At 47.6% G+C, this 20,376-nt stretch overlaps 1 protein-coding gene across 3 annotated transcripts in view; it reads left to right on the top strand.

Annotated features, from left to right (window-relative positions):
- Window positions 1-5,922: 5,922 nt before the first annotated feature.
- The window catches only part of PODXL (podocalyxin like), a 46,993-nt gene continuing 32,539 nt past the window's right edge, over window positions 5,923-20,376 (top strand). For all 3 annotated transcript variants that reach the window (XM_032689021.1, XM_032689022.1, XM_032689023.1), the window contains exon 1: window positions 5,923-6,012. In XM_032689021.1, the coding sequence (XP_032544912.1) occupies window positions 5,961-6,012 (52 nt within the window). In that variant the 5' untranslated portion in view covers window positions 5,923-5,960. The remainder of the gene's footprint in view (window positions 6,013-20,376) is intronic.

Here is a 20,376-nt window from a genome sequence, read left to right on the forward strand (position 1 = left end):
CCAGTGCCTATTTCCAACAGTGGAAAAATGCATCTAGCTGCTGACCTGTCCCTCCTAAAGGGCTGTTCGCTTTTTTTCCCTGCACCTCTTCCTCTTCCCTTTTAATACAAAACCATCAGGCGAGCCTTGTATGAAGGACAATGCACGACAGATGTGATGTGAAACTTCTGGATGTTTCTGTGAGCCACCCTTAGCCCCAGTGGGGAGAGGTTTGCCCCTCCACATTCCCCCCTTCTAGTGCACCTGCTGTTCAACAGCCATCAATGTCCTTGTGCATCCCAATGAAGGCATTTCTAGCACCTGAGATGCCTCCAGGCACCTCTGTTCAAACACTTGCACTTTTCCAGTGATGATAATGAGCTCAAACAGAAATCCCTACAACTATCCTGGAGACACAGACACACAGATGTGAGTGTCTTGGTTTGGACCCGAATTCACCCACAGGTGGGTTTGTTTGCCCATCTGCATGTGGTTGAGGTGGTGACCAACCTCCTGGAGCAGGTGCATTGCAGGAGGGTTGGCAACTCACTGAAAAGGAGGTTCCTTCCTTCCTCTTCTTTTAAAAAATTAAACTCAAGAGAATCAGAAATTACATTTGTCTGAACGACCAAGTCCAAAGCAAAGTGCGAGAACAGAGATCCTTCCAAAAAGGATCACAGTTGAGATCAGGAGGTTATTTCAGAGCTGAACCCAGATTTTAGAAGTCTTTGACTAATACCTGTAGAATTTTTGCCTCTTCACTCCTAGGAGTCCAGGAAAAGACAGTTGGCATTGTGAGGGGGTATCCTGGACTGTTCTCAGCTTTCTCAAGACAATTCCTGCTCCTGAGGCAAAGCTGCATTTTAATTCCTCCTGGGTCAGCTCCAGGCTAAGGAACGGACTCCCACATGACAATACTGACTCCCCATCTTCTGAAATACAAGCACAAACATCAGACCACAGGTATTTTTGTCTCTTAATAAAGGGAAGGTACTTTGATGGGGTTTTTTGGGTTTTTTTTTTGCTTTCCTTCCTGAAATAACCACTTAGTGATCCTCACCCCAGGAGCCCACGTGCTGTTGTTCAGACCGTTGCCCACGTCAGAGGCATCAGCTCTGTGTGTGTCACCCTTCATCTTCCCGTCCTAACCCCGAATTTGAATTCCAAAGGTTATTACTTCGTGCCCCGACCGCGCAAGGAAATAGGTGACGACATCCAATAAAACCGGATTACTGGCAAGTTGAGTGATCCTTAAGCTGGATCTCAGCCCGAGGATTTTCCTGCTGCGTCGCTTTCCTCGGTCATTTTCTGTGAAAAGAGGTAAATATCGCAAGGCTGCCTGGAGACCTCAGTCAGATGTTATGACGAATCTGAACACTGCCGAGAAGGAATTACAAGATAAAACTGTCGTTGGGAATTTATCCACCAAGAGCAACTCCTGCTTCATGTTTTCTCCTCCTTTGCCCAGTTTACTTTTAAGTTGCAGAAGAAATGGGGGTTTCATACCCCTTTGGGGGAGGCGAAAGAGCATCTTGGGATTTCCCCAACAAGGAAATCTGGTGTCAGGTGAAATCTCCCTCCTCCTGAGGCCATTTCAGCCCAGCTGACTCACATACCTTGAAACCACTGACTCCCTGTCCTGTTCTCTCACAGTCTTAGACAAATATTTAGCTGGCACACACAGAACCAGGTACATGTCAATCTGTGTGCAATGACAGGATTAAAAATGACACCTGACTGACTTAAGCCCGTGAGATTTTTAAATAATAATAATGTTAATAATAAATTTTAAAGTAAATTCTTATTTTTTGCCCCCATTTCTCAGGCAGGTGTGCAGGCCATTCTCCAACAGGTTTCTCTACACCTCGAAGACATGACTTTCATGTTTGGAGTTGAAAGCAAAAGCTTTCACATAATTTCCTGACCTTGTGATGTTGGTATTCAGGAAAACCTCCAGAGCTGGGACACTCATGACAGAGCTCCCAGTGAGCAGTGCTGCATTGGGCATCAAAGGCTGTTTACATCTTTCTGTGAAACACCTTTTTGACACCCCTGGAAGTGCCCAGTTTCCCAAATTAGGGCTTTTTCTGACTTTTTCCCAGGCTGACGGTAAAACGTTGGTGTGGGATATGCTATAACAGACCCCCAGCTTTTGAAGCAGCCATGCTAAATATCCCATTCTCTTTTACTTCAGCTACTCATGATTCATAGCCCTGATCTGACACCCTCTCAGTAATTATCCCCTTTGAGGCAGGGGCGAGAGGCAGATCCTGATCCGACACCTGTACCCTGTAAAGCAATGGAAACAATGCAAGACTTTTGTACTGCCCCCTTGAAAAAGGCAAGCTTAGCACCATGTTTCTGGATGAATCAGTCTTTCCAAGAAGTGGAGACTCTTGGAATGCCGTTATTTTACCCACCATGGCAACTGCCAGCAGCCAGCACTTGCAGCAAGGGAGGAGCAGCATGTCCCCCAAGTAGGTTGAGAACTGACAAAACTCCTTGCATAAGTGCCAGGGTTATGATAATTAAGAGACAACCCGCATCCCAAATTAGCAATTTAAAAGGATTCAGGCATCAGGTGCTCAGGGGTTGAGGGTCCCTTCTCCCTGCACAAGGCCAAAGGACCAGCACAGCCCAGATCTGCTGATAGGACCAGGCAGATGGAATTTCTTCTCCTGCCTCCCATTACAAACATTGTACAGTAAAACCAATGGCCACCAAAACTAGGCTGATTTTTAAGTAGATTTCAGGTCATTTTGTTTTCCTTGGGTTTTCTCCGCCAAGGAAACTCTGCTTCTGTCTGTCCTTCCCACAGTGGTCATCCAATGTGGAGACCTAACACACCCTGGAGGAGCCCATCTCCCAGGCACTGCTAGCCCAGAGTAATGTGCCCTGGGATATTTTTGTAGTGTTTTGTGGGCATTGGTGCCATAGAGAGTTTGAGGAGCTCAGCATCCCCTCCCTCCTCTCCATCCCAGGGACACTGCTACGCTGGAGCACCTCAGATTTTCCCCTGGGCTACTTTGACTTGGCAGTTAAAACCAAAATGTGCTGATTGGGAGAGTTTGTGTGTGTATGTAAATGTGATCTGCTATTAAAAATACTCTGCAGGGGGAGAAGAAACTGCCTCTCTGATACTGGCAAGATTGATAATGTGCATCAACATGCTCATTCACTTATTGCAGCTTGAGTTTCCCAGATTTTAGGGGCTGTGTAATGCAGAGTTGTAGTAAGAGGAGGTCAGGCTGGGCTGAGGCACAGGGAAAGTCTCTCTGCACTGACCCAGAGGCCAAATTCAGGACAAGAAGCCTTTTCTGGGGACAAATGCAAAGCAGGTAAGGAGAGTGAGCCAGTCAACCCAAGCATCTCCTCATCTTCTCAAGGTGACCTTACAATAAGAAAAAAGTCCACCTTCAACTGAAGGCATCAAGAAAACTGTATTTGAAAAGTTCTTTTTGGAGGGAAGGTTATTTTTGCCACCTCTGGGTCCTGGCTGGGAAGGTTCTTGGTTTACCTGGATCTGTCAGAGCCAGGAGAGGGATTCAGTGCAAAGCTTTGAACTTATTTTTAGTCTCCTCTCAGCTGTAACCTGAACATCAGAGAAAAAACTTTCAACACCCTTCTCTCTTGCCACAAAAAATACCAAGATCTGATAATAATTTTGTCCTTCATACTCTGGGCATGTCGTTCCTTTAAGACATTCCAAACGGGTGCAAATCTTTCCTAGAAATCATCTTGTGAAAAGGTACATTCACTGTTGGGGAGAGGAGGGATCAGGGGGATTTTATACCATTGGGGCACTGTGTGTGTGTTCTGATGGGTGAAAATGCAGAAAGTGATCCCAAATGAACCCAAAACTCCAAAGAAACCCCCCCTCATGGTGAGAATCCCAAAATGAATCCAATCTAGATGAAAATCCCCAAGAAACCCACACCTGGATGTGAATCTGAAATCAAACCCCAAACCCCCGTCCAGATGAAAATCCCAAATCCACCCCCAAATGCCCATCCTTATAAACCCCACAAATTTCCCCATACAGGTAGGAATCCAAAACTGATCCCCAAATCCTCATCCAGATGAAAATCCCAAATCCTTATTCATGTGGGTGGGAATTCAAAATCAAACCTACAAACCATCCAGAAAAAAACTTAAAATCCCTCACAAGTCTTCCCCCCAGTGAAAACCCCAAATTCAACCTGAACTCCAGTGAAACCCCCCAGTTCACCACTATGCAGATGGGAATATCAAATCATCCTCACTCCTGCCATTCCAATGAAAACCCCAAATCCTCCCCAACCCCCCAGTTCCAGTGAAAACCCCAACCCCTCCATACAGATGCGAATGACAAATCCCCTTTCAAACTGCCCACCCTGACAAAACCCGCAAATCCTTCCAAAGTCCAAATGAATATTCCAAATCCCCTCCATGCAGGCAGGAATCCCACCACCCTGGAAACCCCCATCCTGATAAAAATCCCAAATCCACCTCTAAACCCAATGTACTCCCCAAAACCCTCCATGTAGGTGAGAGCCCCGAATTCACTCCAAACCCGAATTCACAACAAAACCCCAAATTCTCCCCAACCACTCAATTCCAAGGAAATCCCCAAATCCCCCCATGTAAATGCAAAATCCCACTGAAACCTCTCACCCTGACTAAACCCCCAAGTCTCCCCGTGCAGGTGAGAACTCCAAATCCCTATCCCAAAGAAACCCTCCATTTCCCTCCATCAAACCAGGAGTCCCAAATGTCACCCTGAAGTCCCCAGTCCGATGGAAACCCCAAACCCATTGAAACACCCAAATCCCCCCATGCAGGTGAGAACCGTAAATCCCCCAAACCTCCACTCCAACAAAACCCCTGAATCCTCTCCAACCTCCCAACTCCAATAAAACCCCATGCAGTTGCGAACCTTAAATGCTCCCAAGCCCCCATCCCAATGAAAACCCTAAACCCAGTCCAAACCCAATGAAGCCCCTAAATTTCCCTATCCAGTTGAGAACACCAAGCCCCCTCCCAAATTTGTCACAACCTCACCATTTTTATGAAACCCCCATGCTCACCCCAAATCTCCCACCCTGACTAAAATCCCAAATCCCTTCATGTGGATGGAACCCCAAATACAATCCCAAACCCCAATCCCAATGAAACCCCCAAGTCTCCTCACGCAGTTGAGAACCCCAAATCTCCCCCATACCCTCATCCTAAAGAAACCCCAAATCCACACACACACCCCAATCCCAATGAAACCCCCAAATCCTCCCATGCAGTTAAGAACCCCAAATCCCTCCCAAACCCCAATCCCAATGAAACCACCAAATCCTTCCCAACTTCCCAAACCCAACAACACCCCCAAATCCCCCCATACTGCTGAGAACCCCAAATCCCTCCCAAACCCCCGTCCCAATGAAACCCCCCAAATCCTCCCCATGCACTGAGAACCCCAAATCCCCTCCACACCCCCATCCCAACAAAACCCCTAAATCCTCCCCAACCTCCTCACTCCAAATCTCCTCATGCAGCTGACAGCCCCAAATCCCCCCAAACCCCCTATTCCAACAAAATCCTCAAATCCCTCCCTGCGGTTAAGAACCCCAAATACCCCCTCACCCCAAAGTACCAAGGAAACCCCCAAACGCCCCCACGCAGCTGAGAACCCCAAATACCCCGCACACCCCCATCCTAACGCAACCCCGCATCCCCTCGGCAGGTGGATCCCCCTCTCCTCATCCCCCCCTCCATCCCCATCCCCATCCCACCGCTCTCTCCCCCCGCTCCGGGGGCGGAGGCGGGGGCGGGTCGGGGCCGCTCCGCACCTCCCCCGACCTGGAAAGGGGGGGCCCGGGCCGGGGCCGGGGAAAGGGAAGGGAGGGGAGGGAGGGCAGTGACCGGGGAAGGGAGGGAGGGAGGGAGGGCATCTCCCGCCCGCCCCGCCGGGATTGAGCGCCGGGAGAGCGGCGGGACGGCCGGGAAGCACCATGCGGGCTCCGGGGCTGCTGCCGCTGCTCCCGCTGCTGCTGCTGCTGCTCGGTGAGTGCCGCCTCCTTCCCCGCTTTTTGCCCTCGGCGTGCCTTTCCCCCACCTTCCAGCAACCCTCGCCTTCTCGTCCCCCTGTGTTTTGCCTTTACTATCGGCGAGTTTGGAGGGAAACGATCCGGGAGGGGATGCTGAGCGCCCACTCGCCTCCTGAGTCCGGTTTATCACCCCGCTTAGCTAAAACCCGAGCGCATCCAGCCCTCCGCGGCGGCGCAACTTCGGGTGCAGGAGCCGCAGTGCTGGTTCGCTCTGCAGCGGGATGAGCCAAACCCGCTGCTTCCCACCCGCATCCCTGCCCGGGCGTTGGGGAAACATCTCTCTCGGGAGAGCGATTTTTTAGGGTCCCATCGAGCAAGGGGGGACTTTGGGTTCGGCTTGGTGCGGCTGTTCTTGCAGCGGTCCAGCGCTCCGAGTGCTGCACGTACCGAACACGAGCCATCACCTCTGACCGTGGAGATGGCGTGGGAAAAGAGTGCGGGGGGGGGAGAAAGCAATTCCCTGCTGGAAGTTGATGGAGGAGTTGGAAAAAGGTTAAACTGGAGACCCCTCGCTGTGGGGCAGCGGTGGAGCCGGGCGGGATGTGTCGTGCCGGGGAGGTTTGGGAGTGGAAACAGTGCCTGGGGTCCTGCGATGGTGTTGGGGTTCAGGGTGTGGTGGGTGATGGAGTGGGAGGTCTGGCTCTTTGATGGGGTGTTTTGTTGGAGAGGTGGCCAAAAAACCACAAGGAAAAGTAGCAGGGAAAGGAAATGCACTGATTCTTTGGAAAGTGAATAAAGGTAGGGAGGAGTGGGATGTTTCTTCACTGTAATCAGGGAAGACAAGGGAGGTGGGAATCAAATAAAATGAAATAGTATAAAATAAAATACGAAATAAAATAGAAGGTGAAATCTTGCTCCGACTCCTGTCTCCCAAAAGAACCTCTGCTGAGCTGAATGTGCTTTTATTCAAGGTAACAAAAGCTGGAGGAGGCTCCGGAGGTAAAAGCACAAGTGGAGGCAGGGCCCTGGGGATTTAACTGTGGGGTGAATTCCCAGAGGTCTGGCTGAAATCTCTGCCTGCCTGGTTTTTTTCCTGTTCCTCTCATGGAACTCACGGTGCTGGGGGTTTGGTGGGTGAGCAGGTGTGAGCCCCCATCTCTCCTGGATGCCAAGGTGGGCTTGAAAAGAGATTTCACTTCCCCTTAAAGCTCAGGAAGGCTGAGTGTTATTAACATTGGCATAAAGTAGGAGCAGTTAACACAATTTTCTTGTGCTGGACAGAATTTAGCTGAGTTTAGCTGACTTTGCCTTCTCAGAAGGTTTTGTTTTGTTTTTCAGAATGGGGCAATAAATACTGTGGGATTGGGACAAAACAGGCTTTCAGTGGGAGGATGTGGGGGGACCTGTTTCTATAACACTCTCAAGTGATCCTATTACACCTTTCTCAGAAATTAATTAACTAAATCCTTGAAAACAGCATTTTCTGTCATTCATTGCTGCTCTTAAGTTCTGAAATAAGCTCCTTAGAGATGCTTTTATGTTGCTTGCTGAGTATTGGCACCAGGATTTTCTTCCTTAGGGGCCAAAATAGGCATCCCAGTTTGCTGGGTGTTTGGGCTTGGAGTCTCAAGGCTGATATCTCTGTAATCATCTGAGCTACTCAAAGCTTAAAATTGATCTTTTTTTCCCCTCCTTAAATGGGAAGAAGTTGAGTCTGTAAGTGAAACTGCAAGATTTCGAGTATCTTAAGAAATTGGGATGGAGCCTGCATGATTTGCTCTCCTTGAACTGGATGTGAAATGGGTGGGTGAGCGGGAAGTTGGGATTTTGGAGAGTGTTTTTGGAAGGTGACAACCTCTGTGCGTGTGGCAGAGCAGAGTCAACACAAGGTTGCTGAAGTTTTTTAAAGGCAGCTCTTTTGGGTACAGCTATTTCTCTAGAAATACTGACTTCCAGGCTTGTGTCATCCCAAACCCCCGATTCTGCAGAGATTCCCCCTTATTTCCCTCCTTAAATCAGGATAAAATCAGCTTCAGATAAGAGTGTACAAGAGATGCAGCAAACATGGCACTGGGCAAATAACATCTGTAAATTCAACCAACCAGTGAGTGGCTCAGTTACCCATTACAGTGTCTTCATGGGATATTTAATTTTATTTACTCCTTCCCCATATTGCATCTTGTATTCCCACAGGGGGGGTCTGATAACAAAATTGCATCAGGAAGAGAAAACCAATTCTTTTTATTCACAGAGGATTCAAAAGAGCCACAGCAAAAACCTGTCCTGGGGGCAAAAAAGAACAGGAAGGGGCTTCACTGGAGATCAACCCTTCGCCCAGATCAAAACAAACCTCAGATTGATGGGTTTTAAATCCTTGTTGCCAAAACACTGCTTTTCATTCCCAAAGCTGGGCTGGCTCCCTGGTACTGGTAGTTCCCTGGTACTGGGAGTTCGTGTTTGTAGAAGACAAGCTGTCAAAGATGCGCATTTTTAAAAAAACATTTTATCCTTTGAATACTAACTAATCCTGACAAGGGCGGGAGGAGGCAATTTGGGGCCATGTCTCCAGGAGAAGAAAAAAATGGTTAACCTGAGGGTTTCAAAATCAGCAGTGAAGCAGAGTGTCTTCTTAATATATTTGCTGTTGGAGGAACTTTGAGAAGATTTTTGCAACCTTTTTGCAGGCTGTTTTAGCAGTGCCGTGTCTTCGATTCCCCCGTGGCAAAGCAGGTACAGTAATAGTAGCCTGGGGCCTGTTTGGAAGGCTTAATTAAAGAATTGTTTGTAAATCATTTGAAGATCTTTGGATGAAAGGAACTGGAACCATGCAATATGCTGATTTAATTCCGGAGAGTTGCTCTAAAGGCTTGTGACAAGGAGGTTGGTGATCATTCATGTTGGCAGTGACAGGAGACCGGCTGGAAATATCTGTTCTCAGCATTTTTAGGGAGGCTGGGGTTGCACTTTGGTTATTATTTACTTTATAAATCATGTATTTTCTCTCCCCATCCGGGGTGGAGAAAGTTCTGGGGTGTTTTGGGGCTCAGGCCATGGGGAGTGATGGAGGTTATTTATGGCCAGCGAGGATCCCTCTGCTGTGCTGCGCCCGTGTGAGCGCAGAGAGGAGCTGTTGGGATTTAGGTACCCCAAATTTTGTCCCCTTCTCCATGATGCTGGTCTGGGTGGCCTCTTTGCCCTGTCTTCAAGGACCCACTGCAGCACCCAGAGCCCCCCCTGGGGGCTTTGCAGGGCTGGGGAGGATGGGGTGAGTGGGATTTCATCCTTATTACAGTGATGCTCTGTGGAGGTGAGATCCTGCTGTAACATCTACCTGTGCTATGGGAGCTCAAGCCCCAAGCCCAGGTGCCTTCAGCTTTATTTCCAAGTGGCCCAGGCAGTAGTAGGACCAAGCAGGTAGCAAATCCACCTGTGGATGCACAGAAATTCCTCCCTCCCCACTGCTGATCTGAGGGGGAGGGACACAGACAGAAACACGCAGGTTGTGAGCCTGAGGATCCGCCTCACCCTCAGCTCTCCCAGCCTGACAGCGCTCTTGCATGACCAACAATCACCCTCAGCTCTGAGGGCTGAACACCACAGAGGGTTTGAACTCTGCAGGAATCCAGGTGGCCCGGTTTGGTCCATTCCCCATGTGCAGGAGTGTGAAATCTCCCCAAGCCTCCGAGGAGATTTCACGTGCTCCTGCCAACTTCCTTGTCCAAAGCCTGTTTACGTGCTCAGCTTCTTCCATAACTGGCCCATCTCCACCTAAGGATGTTGTTTCTGAATTCTTGCAATGCCTGCCCTTTCCTTCACACACAGCTCCAGAGCAAACCTTACCTTTTTTTTCCCACTCTAAGCCATGCACAGTCATCTGGCATTTGTTGTTCTCCCGCTACCTGTGCTCTGTCTGCTGCAACCCCCAGGGCTTTGCTGGATACTCCACATGTCAGAGAGCAGTTCCTTTGGGCTTGGAATTCCCAAACAAATCCACCAAGTCTTTCTCTTGCACTCTGTGGGACAGCCAGGCTCAAGCCTGATTCTGCATGGGAGTCTTGCAGGTCCCACTGCATGGTGGAGTTTGGGGAAGTGCCACCCATCTCCCCCCAAACCCTCTCCATCTGCCATTGGGGCTTAAACAAAAGAAAATCCCTATTTTCCTTCTAGAATTACCTGGTGTGATGGTGTCCCACAACACAGAGTGAAGGTGCTTTCTCCTGTTATTTTGAAGGCTTGGGAACAGTTTGTCTGAGCTTCACCAGGTTTTATGGCTCTAACTGTATATTTTTTTTAGAGTTGTGCTGGAGCCTTCTGGCATTTTGCTCTGGAGATCCTTGAGGAAACCGGGTGGGGGCAGGAGGGATATGCTCTGCCCATATCACAGCTCCAGTTTAGAAGTGTCTAAATGTGCCATGTCCAAAAACATATTAATTTTTGTGCTAAACAACCTTGTCTGAGAAGGTAGAGCTGGGGACAAAAATACAATCTTCCCTGTTACTGTACAAAAACCAGTGCATACATTCAGTCCATACCATATGATATGGTATGAACTGAAGAGCTGAAATGCTGTTTAAAAGACTGTGACAGCATTTCTGTCTCTGTTTTTCCTGTTTTTTCTTAAACTACGTGCTGTTTGGTGGAGAGACCATGTGGTGAGTGGTCAAGGATGGGGAGATTCTCTCAGCTGGGGCTGCTGCAGGACAAAGAGCAGTGAGAAGTGTTCAAAAAAACAAGTAGACATGGTGCTTAGGGTCCTCGTTTAGTGGTGGACCAGGCAGTGTTGGGTTAATGGTTGGACTCAATGATTTTAGAGGTCTTTTCTGACCTTCCATGACTCCATGAGGTTCTGGTGAGCAGGGGACTGCAATGCAACAACAGCTTTCTGTGGCCAGAAGCAACTACACGATGCTGCAAGGGCAGAAGGCACAAGCCACAAAGAGGGCTTTTATCATGAGACCCACTAAATTTGGAGCTTTGTGCTCAGATTCAGGAGGAGCTGGTGACTTTGCACTGCTTGCTTTCTACCCCTTTATAGTGTGACAGCCTGGGGCCACCAGATGTAGTGGTATTTTTCTTCAAGGTGAACTTCCCGGGGATGGGTATCAGTGTCCTCACCTCCTTCCACAGCCAAGGGAGAGAGTTCATCATAGAACCACAGAATGGTTTGGATTGGAAGAGTCATTAAATATCATCCAGTTCCACCCCCTGCCATGGGCAGGGACACCTTTCACTAGACCAAGTTGCTCCAAGCCCCATCCCAACTGGCCTTGGACACTTCCACGGATGGGGCAGTCACAACTTTCCTGGGCAACCTGTGCCAGGGCCTCACCACTCTCTGAGGAAACCTGAGGTTCCCTAAAGGATGATTCAGCCTCCTTCAAATTTCTTGCTGGCTTTGAATTGCAAATAGTGCTGGAAATAGTGAGTGTCTGGAGGAGTCTTAGAAAATGCCCATAGTAAAGTTACTGCTTTCTGGAAGTACAAAACTCTGGGGTGGGTTATTTTGGGTGACCTTTTGGGGGGTTGTTCATATTCACTTGATTTGAGCCCCAGTGTGTCTCAGAGTCAGCCTTTGGTACCAAGTATTGCTCCCCATGGAAGTGGTCATGGCACCAAAGCTGCCAGAGTCCAAGAAGCATTTGGACAACGCTCTTGGGCAAGTGGTAGGATTCTTGGGGTTGTCCTGTGCAAGGCCAGGAGTTGGACTTGGTGATCCTTGTGGGTCCCTTCTGTATCTGAATATTCTGTGATTCTGTGAAATCCTTTTGGAACCAGAAAGTACCAGGATTCCCCATCAACCCTAAAGAGAAAAAAAAAACCCTCTTTCCTTCAAGGCTCGGACTGAAGTTGCTCCGAACTCCAAAGGCACCAACATCCTCCAGTGCTTATTTGCTTATTGAGCCCCGGGCCTTGTTGATGAAGGTTTTCTCGTCACTAAATGTGTCTGTTCTGCAGATCTCTGCAGCTCCTGCTGCTCTGCATGTTGCAGGCACCTTTTCTGCCCCTTGGACAACGTGTGTCTCACAGCTCGCTTGGCCGCGGACCAGGGGCGCTCAGCAGGCACCGGTGACACTTCGGTGACAAAGTGTTGCAAGGAGACAGGGAGGATGCAAACAGCTTGTTAAAATTAACTCAGTGTGGCGCTTCAGTGCCCTGCACAGAGCAGAAGGGGTGAGGAAGGGGAATGAGCCTTTGTTTTGGGCTGAAGCACCTGCTTTTAAAGGTGCATCCGCAATAAACCAGCTGAGGGAAGGCGACGTTGAGGTTTGGCTCTCAGCAATGGCTTGACTTGTGCATAATGTCCAAGGTTCCGTGTCCTGGTGTGGTGCTGGGGTTGGCTGGCAGCAGAAAATCACTGGGCTCCAGTTTGGGATGAACTGGCTTGTGGAAGAGGGGAAAACTGAGAGTCTCAGGGGACAAGTTGCTTCTTTCTCCTACTGAGGGACCCAAGGTAATGCCATGTAGGTTCAAATACTCAGCCAGCGTGTTCAAGGTTGGAGCTGAGCTGTCCTTTAATTCAGCTGCATCCTCTGAAGGCAATTTAGATGTGTCTTGGGCTAATTTGTCCACTAGAAAGGTTTGTTTCCATATATGCTCCTCAACATGATCCAACATTGCACCAAAAATATCCAGAATCTGCTCCTGGAAATACTTATCATAGAATATACTGAGTTGTAAGGAACCCATCAGGATCATTGAGTCCATCTCCTGGCCCTACACAGGACACCCCAAGAATCACACCGTGTCCCTGGTGTTGTAGAACAGTGTCTATATGCACTTAAAAACATTAAAAAAAAGGTGTATTTTGGGATTTGGAAGAACGTCTTGGTGGTGGGTCACCCTAAAGGCTGCAAAATTTAAAGGCAAATAAGAATATGATCCTTGGGTTTAAAACCCAAACCTGTGTTTGATGTCAGGAGCAGGACAGATCCTTGGAAATAGGTAGATGGGATCCGTGTTATAACCTCCTCCAAAATGGAAAAGGGAATTTTTTATTTCTGAGTTGGTCCCATTTTAGATGTTGCTTTGAGGTCCAGTTGATATTCTTAGCATCCTTAATAAAAATTGCGTTAATCCAGAGCCTTTTTCTCTGTCTTACAAACTCTGTGTGCAGGGAGTTTGGTCTGAGGCCACATGGCTCATGAGAGTGGTGAAAGGCAGAAGGAAGGTCATTTTGCAGTGGAAGAATAAGGCCTTAGTTATTAATGGCAAAGGCTGAAATTTTCTCTTGCAGCCTTAATTGATTTTAGCAAATTTAACTGGAAGAGAAGGGAGAAATTGGCTTAGAGTTATTAAGCTATAGTGCTTAAATATATATTAAATCTATCGTAGAGAAATGAGGAGACAACCTTGTCAGACATTTATTCTAAGTGGCTTCTGTTAGATGAAGGCAAAGACAAAAATGCCAGATCTCTAACTTTGACAAAGGGGACTTGAAAGGCTCTTCAGAAAGATTTGGAAAAACTGTATTTGAGAAAGTCCTTCTTTGAAATCTAATAGCAAAGACCACTTTTTTTTTTTTTTCCCCCTCCTCCCTGGAGTCTGAAGGCAGGAGGGTGAGATAAGACATTCCACCACGTAGGCAACTGGGGGGAAAAAAAAAAAGGAAAAGTTTAAACGATACTGCTGCAGGCTGAGGGAAGTGGAGAGCTCTCAGGGTGACCATTATATGCTGCTTATCAAGATACTGCAAGCCTTGGCTGTGAGAAAAAGCAGAGCAGTGTTAAGGAGATGCTCTGTGCCGGCACGGATCTGGTTAGCAGTGGTTGTGCTGGAATAACATCAAGTAATCAAGGTCTTGGGGATAGATAGATATATTTATGCTAAATAAGCAATAAAGTTGTCCTGGTTGGACATTTCTAATTTATTAAGCAGCAGAAGAAATGTTTAAAGCACAGGTAAAGGGAGCAAATTTCTACCAGGTACTAGGCCAGCTAATGAGTAGGACCCTCAAACCAGGCTGGGATTGCTCCAAACCAGCTTTCTCATTAATGCATTTTTTCAGTCATCACTCTCTGCTGGTGCCCTGATTTGGTTTTGGAGCCTAAAGGAATTAAAATAACAAATAAATAAATACAAATTTGCTCCCAAGGGTTTCTCTTGGCAAAGTGGAGAAAGTAGCAACGTGCAGTAAAAGCACAAAACGGCCCCCTCGTGTTTTTTATTTTCCTTTTTGTTATTTTTTCCTTCTAATATGGGTTTCATTTTTACCCTGATCTGGCTGTGAGGTGTTTGTGCTCTCCACTGCCTCCTTCTGAGGCCACATGAGTTTATACCAAATCCCAACAATGCCATAACCCCCCCCCAAAATCCCACGTGGCAATGAAAAGCTGGGATGTGTGTGCTGCAAATGGGATGAACCAGCAATTCTGGGGCTCCCAGAAAAACCTCATCCAACTGAGAGACAACCAGGGCAAATTATAAGCAAAGTGGGACATGGCATCACATCAGCTGTGAAGTCAGAAAGCAAAAATCACCCCCTTGAGCCCATTTTCCGAGTGTGCAAGAGTTAATCTCAGCCCACCATCATTTGGGGTAATTCCCATGCCAAAAAGGCCATGAGAGGTGCCAACCTCTTTGGCACAAGGAATAAATTTTCCTGTCCTGAACAGTCGTGTGAAATATTGTAGGGGAAAAAAAGTTTAGAGATTAATGCAACACCCTATTATAGAAAATTATTTTGCTTCCTTAAAATTTTCCCAGATGGCTAAAAAAAAGCCCTCAAGGCTCTCAGTCTGTGTGATTTTGGAGGCTTCTAAGATAGTTCCTGCCCATGAATGGCACCAATAAATCCCCATTAACTTCATTCAACAGGAGGACGATCTTTTTTTTTTTCTCATTAAAACCTCACAAAGGGTTCAAAACCTCATTTTATGGCAGGGTGCTTTGATTTAAATTGATGTGGCTTAAATTATGAATTTTAATCACGACTTAAAATACGGCAGGAGAAAGTCAGAATTTGAATGATCTGATTTTAATCATGTTTTTCATTTACAATTCATAGCTACATCCCTTCGGCAGGGCTAATTCTCCTCATTGTAAAACTTGGAGATTTACAGCCCACTCTTGCCTTTCAACTGTGTTTTCCAACCAGGTTGACACACTCTTGAACATATTTGTTTAAGCAATTTTATAGCCTGATGCCTCTCTGTCTTGATTTCTAATTTATGCATCTCCGAAGTCTTCCTTGGTAATGATGAATAAAACTAATTTTGGGTTTATTGGTGGAAAACGCTCTTTGCTTGTAGAGGAAATTGCTGTTAAACTGACAGATGCAAAACAGCATTTAAAATTCCTTTAAGTCACATCAAATAACCCAGGGCCTGGTTACCTAATGAATAAAGTTTTCAACACACTTTTGAGTTTTAGTGCTGAGCAATTCACTGAGCAAATCTCAAGCTTAGTGATGGGGTTTATTTCATGACTGAAATGAATTGTTTCGTGTCCCTCAAGGATTCTGAACAAGCAGGAGTTGTTCCCCTAAAATTCACTTTTACTGTTTAAAATGGGAGAGGAAACAATTTTATTTTTCAGCTTTCAGTTTCCAATTGTTTTCTTGGAATTAACTGTGGATGGAGCGGCTGGCTGTGTCTCCCCTTGATCTGCAGAGGGAATTTCAATGGATAGCTGAGGTTTATATGTGTAACTTCTGACAGAAGAACCCCACGCTGGGTGTCTGGATACCCTGGATATCTGCCCATAGTGTGGGCAGGAGGCAATTAAAGGAAAGAGAAGCAAGAATTAACGAGGCTTCCTTTAACTGGCTGCCCGGTTTTTGTCCCTCATCCAAATCCAATCCTGTTTAGTGTTAGAAAATCCAAATTCCCCAAGTGCCATGAGTACCCTACTTGGGTTTGGTCTTACTGAAGTATACTTAATTTTTTTTTATTTTATTTTTTTTTTAAATTTGGCCTTTTACAAATTAGGAAGAGATTTGGCCTTGATGGATCGTGGCCCACGGCAGCGAGCACACCCATTCCCAATAGGACAAGCCCAGATTGGAAAGATCCTTCTTGTGTCCAGGGGAGCAACATAGCCTAGCAGATCCTGGTGAACCTCCATCCATCCACAGTGCATGCCTATCATGGCAGTCTGGTGAGGATGGCAGGGGTAACCTGAATTCCCCCTCTTCTTAACACTATTCATAGACAATTCCACAGAGCCTGGTGAATCCTGGATCTCCTCATCCAGCCTATTTTAATGCATCCCCTTGCTGATCTAACATCAGAGTACTTTATCCAGCAAGCCTGAGTAAAAAAACTTTGCTATTTAAGGCAACAATCACAGGGAGCAGAAAAAAAGGAAAATAAAATGATCTTGAGATGATTGTGATACCACTCCTGCCATCACTGCTGTGCCACTGCCAGTGACATGGGTGTTCTGTTTCTGCTACAAAATGTCAGTTTAGGCTCATAAAGTTCCCTGATAAGCTGCAGTTGAACCCAGCCTAAGGTGGACGATGCACTAACAGACCCTGGGCAAGACCCTGCAACCCTCACTCTGCATTTCATTAGCCCAAATTCCTCTCAGGATGTTGGGAAGAGCAATATCCCATGATGACCATGGGAGCCAGAGGCTCTTCCATAGTGAATAGTTCTTCAAACCCGGCCTATAATTTACTATCTCACCCCAAATCTTATTTACTGTGGAGTTTTCCAACCAGGAGAATGTCAGTGGTGGATGGGGCAGTGATCAGCAATTCCTAATGAGGGAAAGGATGGTCAAAACCACCACCCCCCTGGGCTGCACAGCAAAGCACAAAACCTGTCACCCCCCACTGTCCACGTTACCCATTTCAGGTTTCTCCAAATCATGGCTTCAGTTTCTGGGGGTGATTTAGGGCAGCTGAGTTGAGGGGGAAAAGCTTTTATTTTGGCAAAGCAAGTGGCACAAGAAGAAAGGTAGACCAGTGGGAGGAGGGAGAAATGTAGACATGTAAGGTGGCAGAAAAAATATGGGACCTCATGGTCAACATGTACATTGTGTAGTCCTTTATGAATGCCCTTGAGAGAGGGTTGGGGGGGAGAGACAGGAATCCAAACTGATGGGATGAAAAAGTAAAGAGACTGTTTTCTGCTTTAAAAAAATTCAATTTTTTGTGTGCTGCTGTTATGCATCTGGCCATGGGTAGCTGACAGCTGCGCTGGGTAAAATTCTGGGGGGTTTAAAGGACTTTTGGTGGCACAGGGAATGCCAAGGGAGCAGGGCTTTCCCTCCCCTGCTCATATTAGGAATGGGATTACAGCATCTCATCAGCATCTTGCCCCACCAGCAGCTCCTGCAGAACCCTCTGCTTGCTCTCCCTGGCCAGTGCAGAATGTTCCAGTATTGCAGGACACAGTGTGGACAACTGGATAGGCCTCGGGATGGGTGGAGAGCCCCAGCACGATGATTACTGGTGAGAAAGTTGGGGGGACACTGTGGAGAGCGGGTGTATTTGGGGCCAGACCCAAAGCTCTGGAGGGTGTGGCAGCCGAGGTCCCACTGTGCAAAGTCTCCGTGTCCTCTCACACAGAAAAACCCTGCTAACAGTCCTGATAAAAAACTCCAAAATGAATAAATAATAATTTTTTAAAATCGGAAAACCACCCAAAAGACGCTGCGTGTGCCTCGCGGGTTTGAGGAGAAGCGCTCGGGGGCCGGCCGTGCCGAAGGAATGCCGGCTATTTCGGGGCTGTGTTTGTGTTTGAGCTGGCGGATGAGGGTGGCAGCTCCACTCTTTGTCTTCCGTGAGAGCATTTTGCGTGTCTGGCAGGACCACTCCAATCTGATTAGGCGGGGGTTCGCTGGAGGGGGGGGGGTGACAGCAGCGATGCCGGGATGGATGTAAAGCTGCTTTCCCTGGGAGCAGGGGCTGCCCCGAGCCTGCAAACACAGCCCAGCTGGCCTTTTAGGGAGGGTTTCCTTATAATCCAGCTCAGAAGCAGTTTTGGGGCACGGGTTTATCTCTGTCTTGGCTGGGAAAATTGGTACCCTGAGGCGCTGGAGGAAGAGGGTTGATAAAGTGGATGGTGAGTGGGACTAGCACTGGGAAACCTCTGCAGGAAAACTGGCTTTGAAGCTGGATTTTGGAAAGCACTTTTGGGATTCACTTTATTTACTCCCATCCTGAAGGCTGACGCTCATCACAGTGGGGGGCTCAGGGAAGGGAAGGGTAAGAAAAGTGCAGCCCATGAGCTGTTCCTGCAAGGATTTCGGCTCAGCCTGAGCAGGGGCACTCACCCCACTGAGGGACAGGAGAGAGAAGGGGTAATAAGATTTTGCCTCTGCCCAAATCCAGCAAGACCAGATGCTCACAGCCTATGTCTGAAGTAAGAAGTATTCCTGATGCAGGAATTTGTTTCACAGAGGCAAAGAAAGACCCTCAGATCTCTCAGCTCCTGTTTTTAAGCAACAGCTTTGTTCTTGGCTGAGGTGGACAGATGTGCCTGAGGTGCCTGTGGGCAGATTTCCCATATTTCTCCTCACAAAAGGCTAGTTACAGGAGCTTGGTGCCACCTGGACCTCTCAGGACTTTCCAAAGTCTGAGTTCCACATCATCCCAGCCTGCTCAATCCATGGATTTTTCCACGAAACTACCCAGAGTGGGGAAAGGAGGAGCCCTCTCCTTGATAATATAGATTAGGCATAATGCATTTGTTTTGTAGTAATAAAGATCAACTTTTGGAGCTGATTGGATTTGGATATGAACCACCTTCCCAAGGGTGAGGGTCTAACATACAAATGTCCTGCTGCTGTAACTCATCTCCATCACATTCCCTTTTCTCCAACACTGTTCTGCTCCCATTTGGGAGATCTGATCCAAATCCTGCAGCAACACAGGACTTGTCCATCTGCTGCATCCCCCACGGTCCCAGAATGCAATACCTGGCTTCTAGCATGGGTGTCCCTTTTATTTTGCTACTGTGCTGTGCAGAAATTTGCTGGACAAAGGGCTTGGTGCTGTTGATCTTCAAGGTTCCTTTCTGTGATTCTGTGGTGGTTCTGTGACAGGTAAGAGGGGCCAGGAACATGCCTGCACCAGAGAACAGTGTCTGTAGTAGGTAGACTTGCAAGTTATTAATTATTTAAAGCAATCAGTTACCGAGAATTTAAAGCAATCAACAATCAATTACTGAGAATTATCAATAATCGCTGATAGAAGTCATTGTTTGCTTTTGATGGCTCAGCTCTTTCTTGCCTCCATGCTCACCAGTCTCAGGGCTTGGTTTCTTAGTGGTGTTCAGCAGCATTTTGCCCAGATAATAATGTCCAGAGATGTCAGGATGAGGTGGGGCTCAGGGCAACGGGAGGGTCTTTTTGCACAGCTGATTGTGTTTCTCCAAATGTGCATTTGAATCCTGTCTGGATTTTTCAGTCGTCACTTCTGCCCTTCCATAGTCAGGGAAGCTGTTTTCTTGTATCTCATAAAACTGGGTGGTTTCTGCAGCAAATCCATGCTTTGATTTGGCTAAGGGTCACTTGCAAACCTGACAGGGCTGTTCATGTAGCTTCAGCCTTCCCCAGTGTAGCACATCCCCCAAGTGGGGCTGCATTTGCTCTCCCTCCAAACTCCCCACTCCTGGATTCCAACCAGTAGCACCCACTGAATTCCAGCTCAGTGCTCTCTCCCTCCTCTGCTCTGCTGATGCCCTTTTGTGGGTCCCATCACAGACCTGACCTGCAGTCCCTGCCCTCTCTTCCCATCCCCAACCCCACTGTGACTCCAGCTCAGTTTTCTAAAGGAAATGTCCAAGCTGACACGTCGGAGTTTCACTACTGAGCCAAAAGCAGGATCTGGTCTCTGCTGTCTCGAGAGTAGAGGAATTTGAATATTATTACCAAGCCCAGCCCCACATCCCACCCCTGCACCCAGACCATGGTCACCTCCATGGATCCCCTCCAAGGTGGGAATTCAACCTGGTGTTTGCAGACCTGATGGCTGCTTTTAGGAGAAAGAGGAGGATGATTAACAGCAGGGAGGGGATGCAACTCCTTCTTCCTTCCTGCTTCCTTTGCTCCCTCCCCTTGCCCTGCCATGGCCTGCCCTGCAGCACAACCTCCAGGCACTGCCCTGGAGAGAAGGGGTTTGGTGGCAGGGAGATATTTTGGTGGCAGGAAGATGCCAGCAAAGCCCTGAACTCAAAAGGTGACATGGACAGGGGTCTTTTCCAACCAGGCCACCGTGGCTGTAGGTGTTGCAAGCTTTCCTTCCCATGAGATATCGTTTAGGATTTTGCTCCCTAACCAGTGAATCTCTTCATGCTCAAACTTCCCACCTGCACCTACCTGTCCAGGGAGTCTTTGCGGAGATGAGTACGGCCACTGTGTCATGCTGTATTTGTATTATAGATTATATTTTTTGGCTGGAGTTTCTCAGCACACAATGCCATTGAAACCC

The sequence above is a fragment of the Chiroxiphia lanceolata genome, chromosome 5 (genome assembly GCF_009829145.1).
Source record: "Chiroxiphia lanceolata isolate bChiLan1 chromosome 5, bChiLan1.pri, whole genome shotgun sequence".
Lineage (NCBI taxonomy): Eukaryota > Metazoa > Chordata > Aves > Passeriformes > Pipridae > Chiroxiphia > Chiroxiphia lanceolata.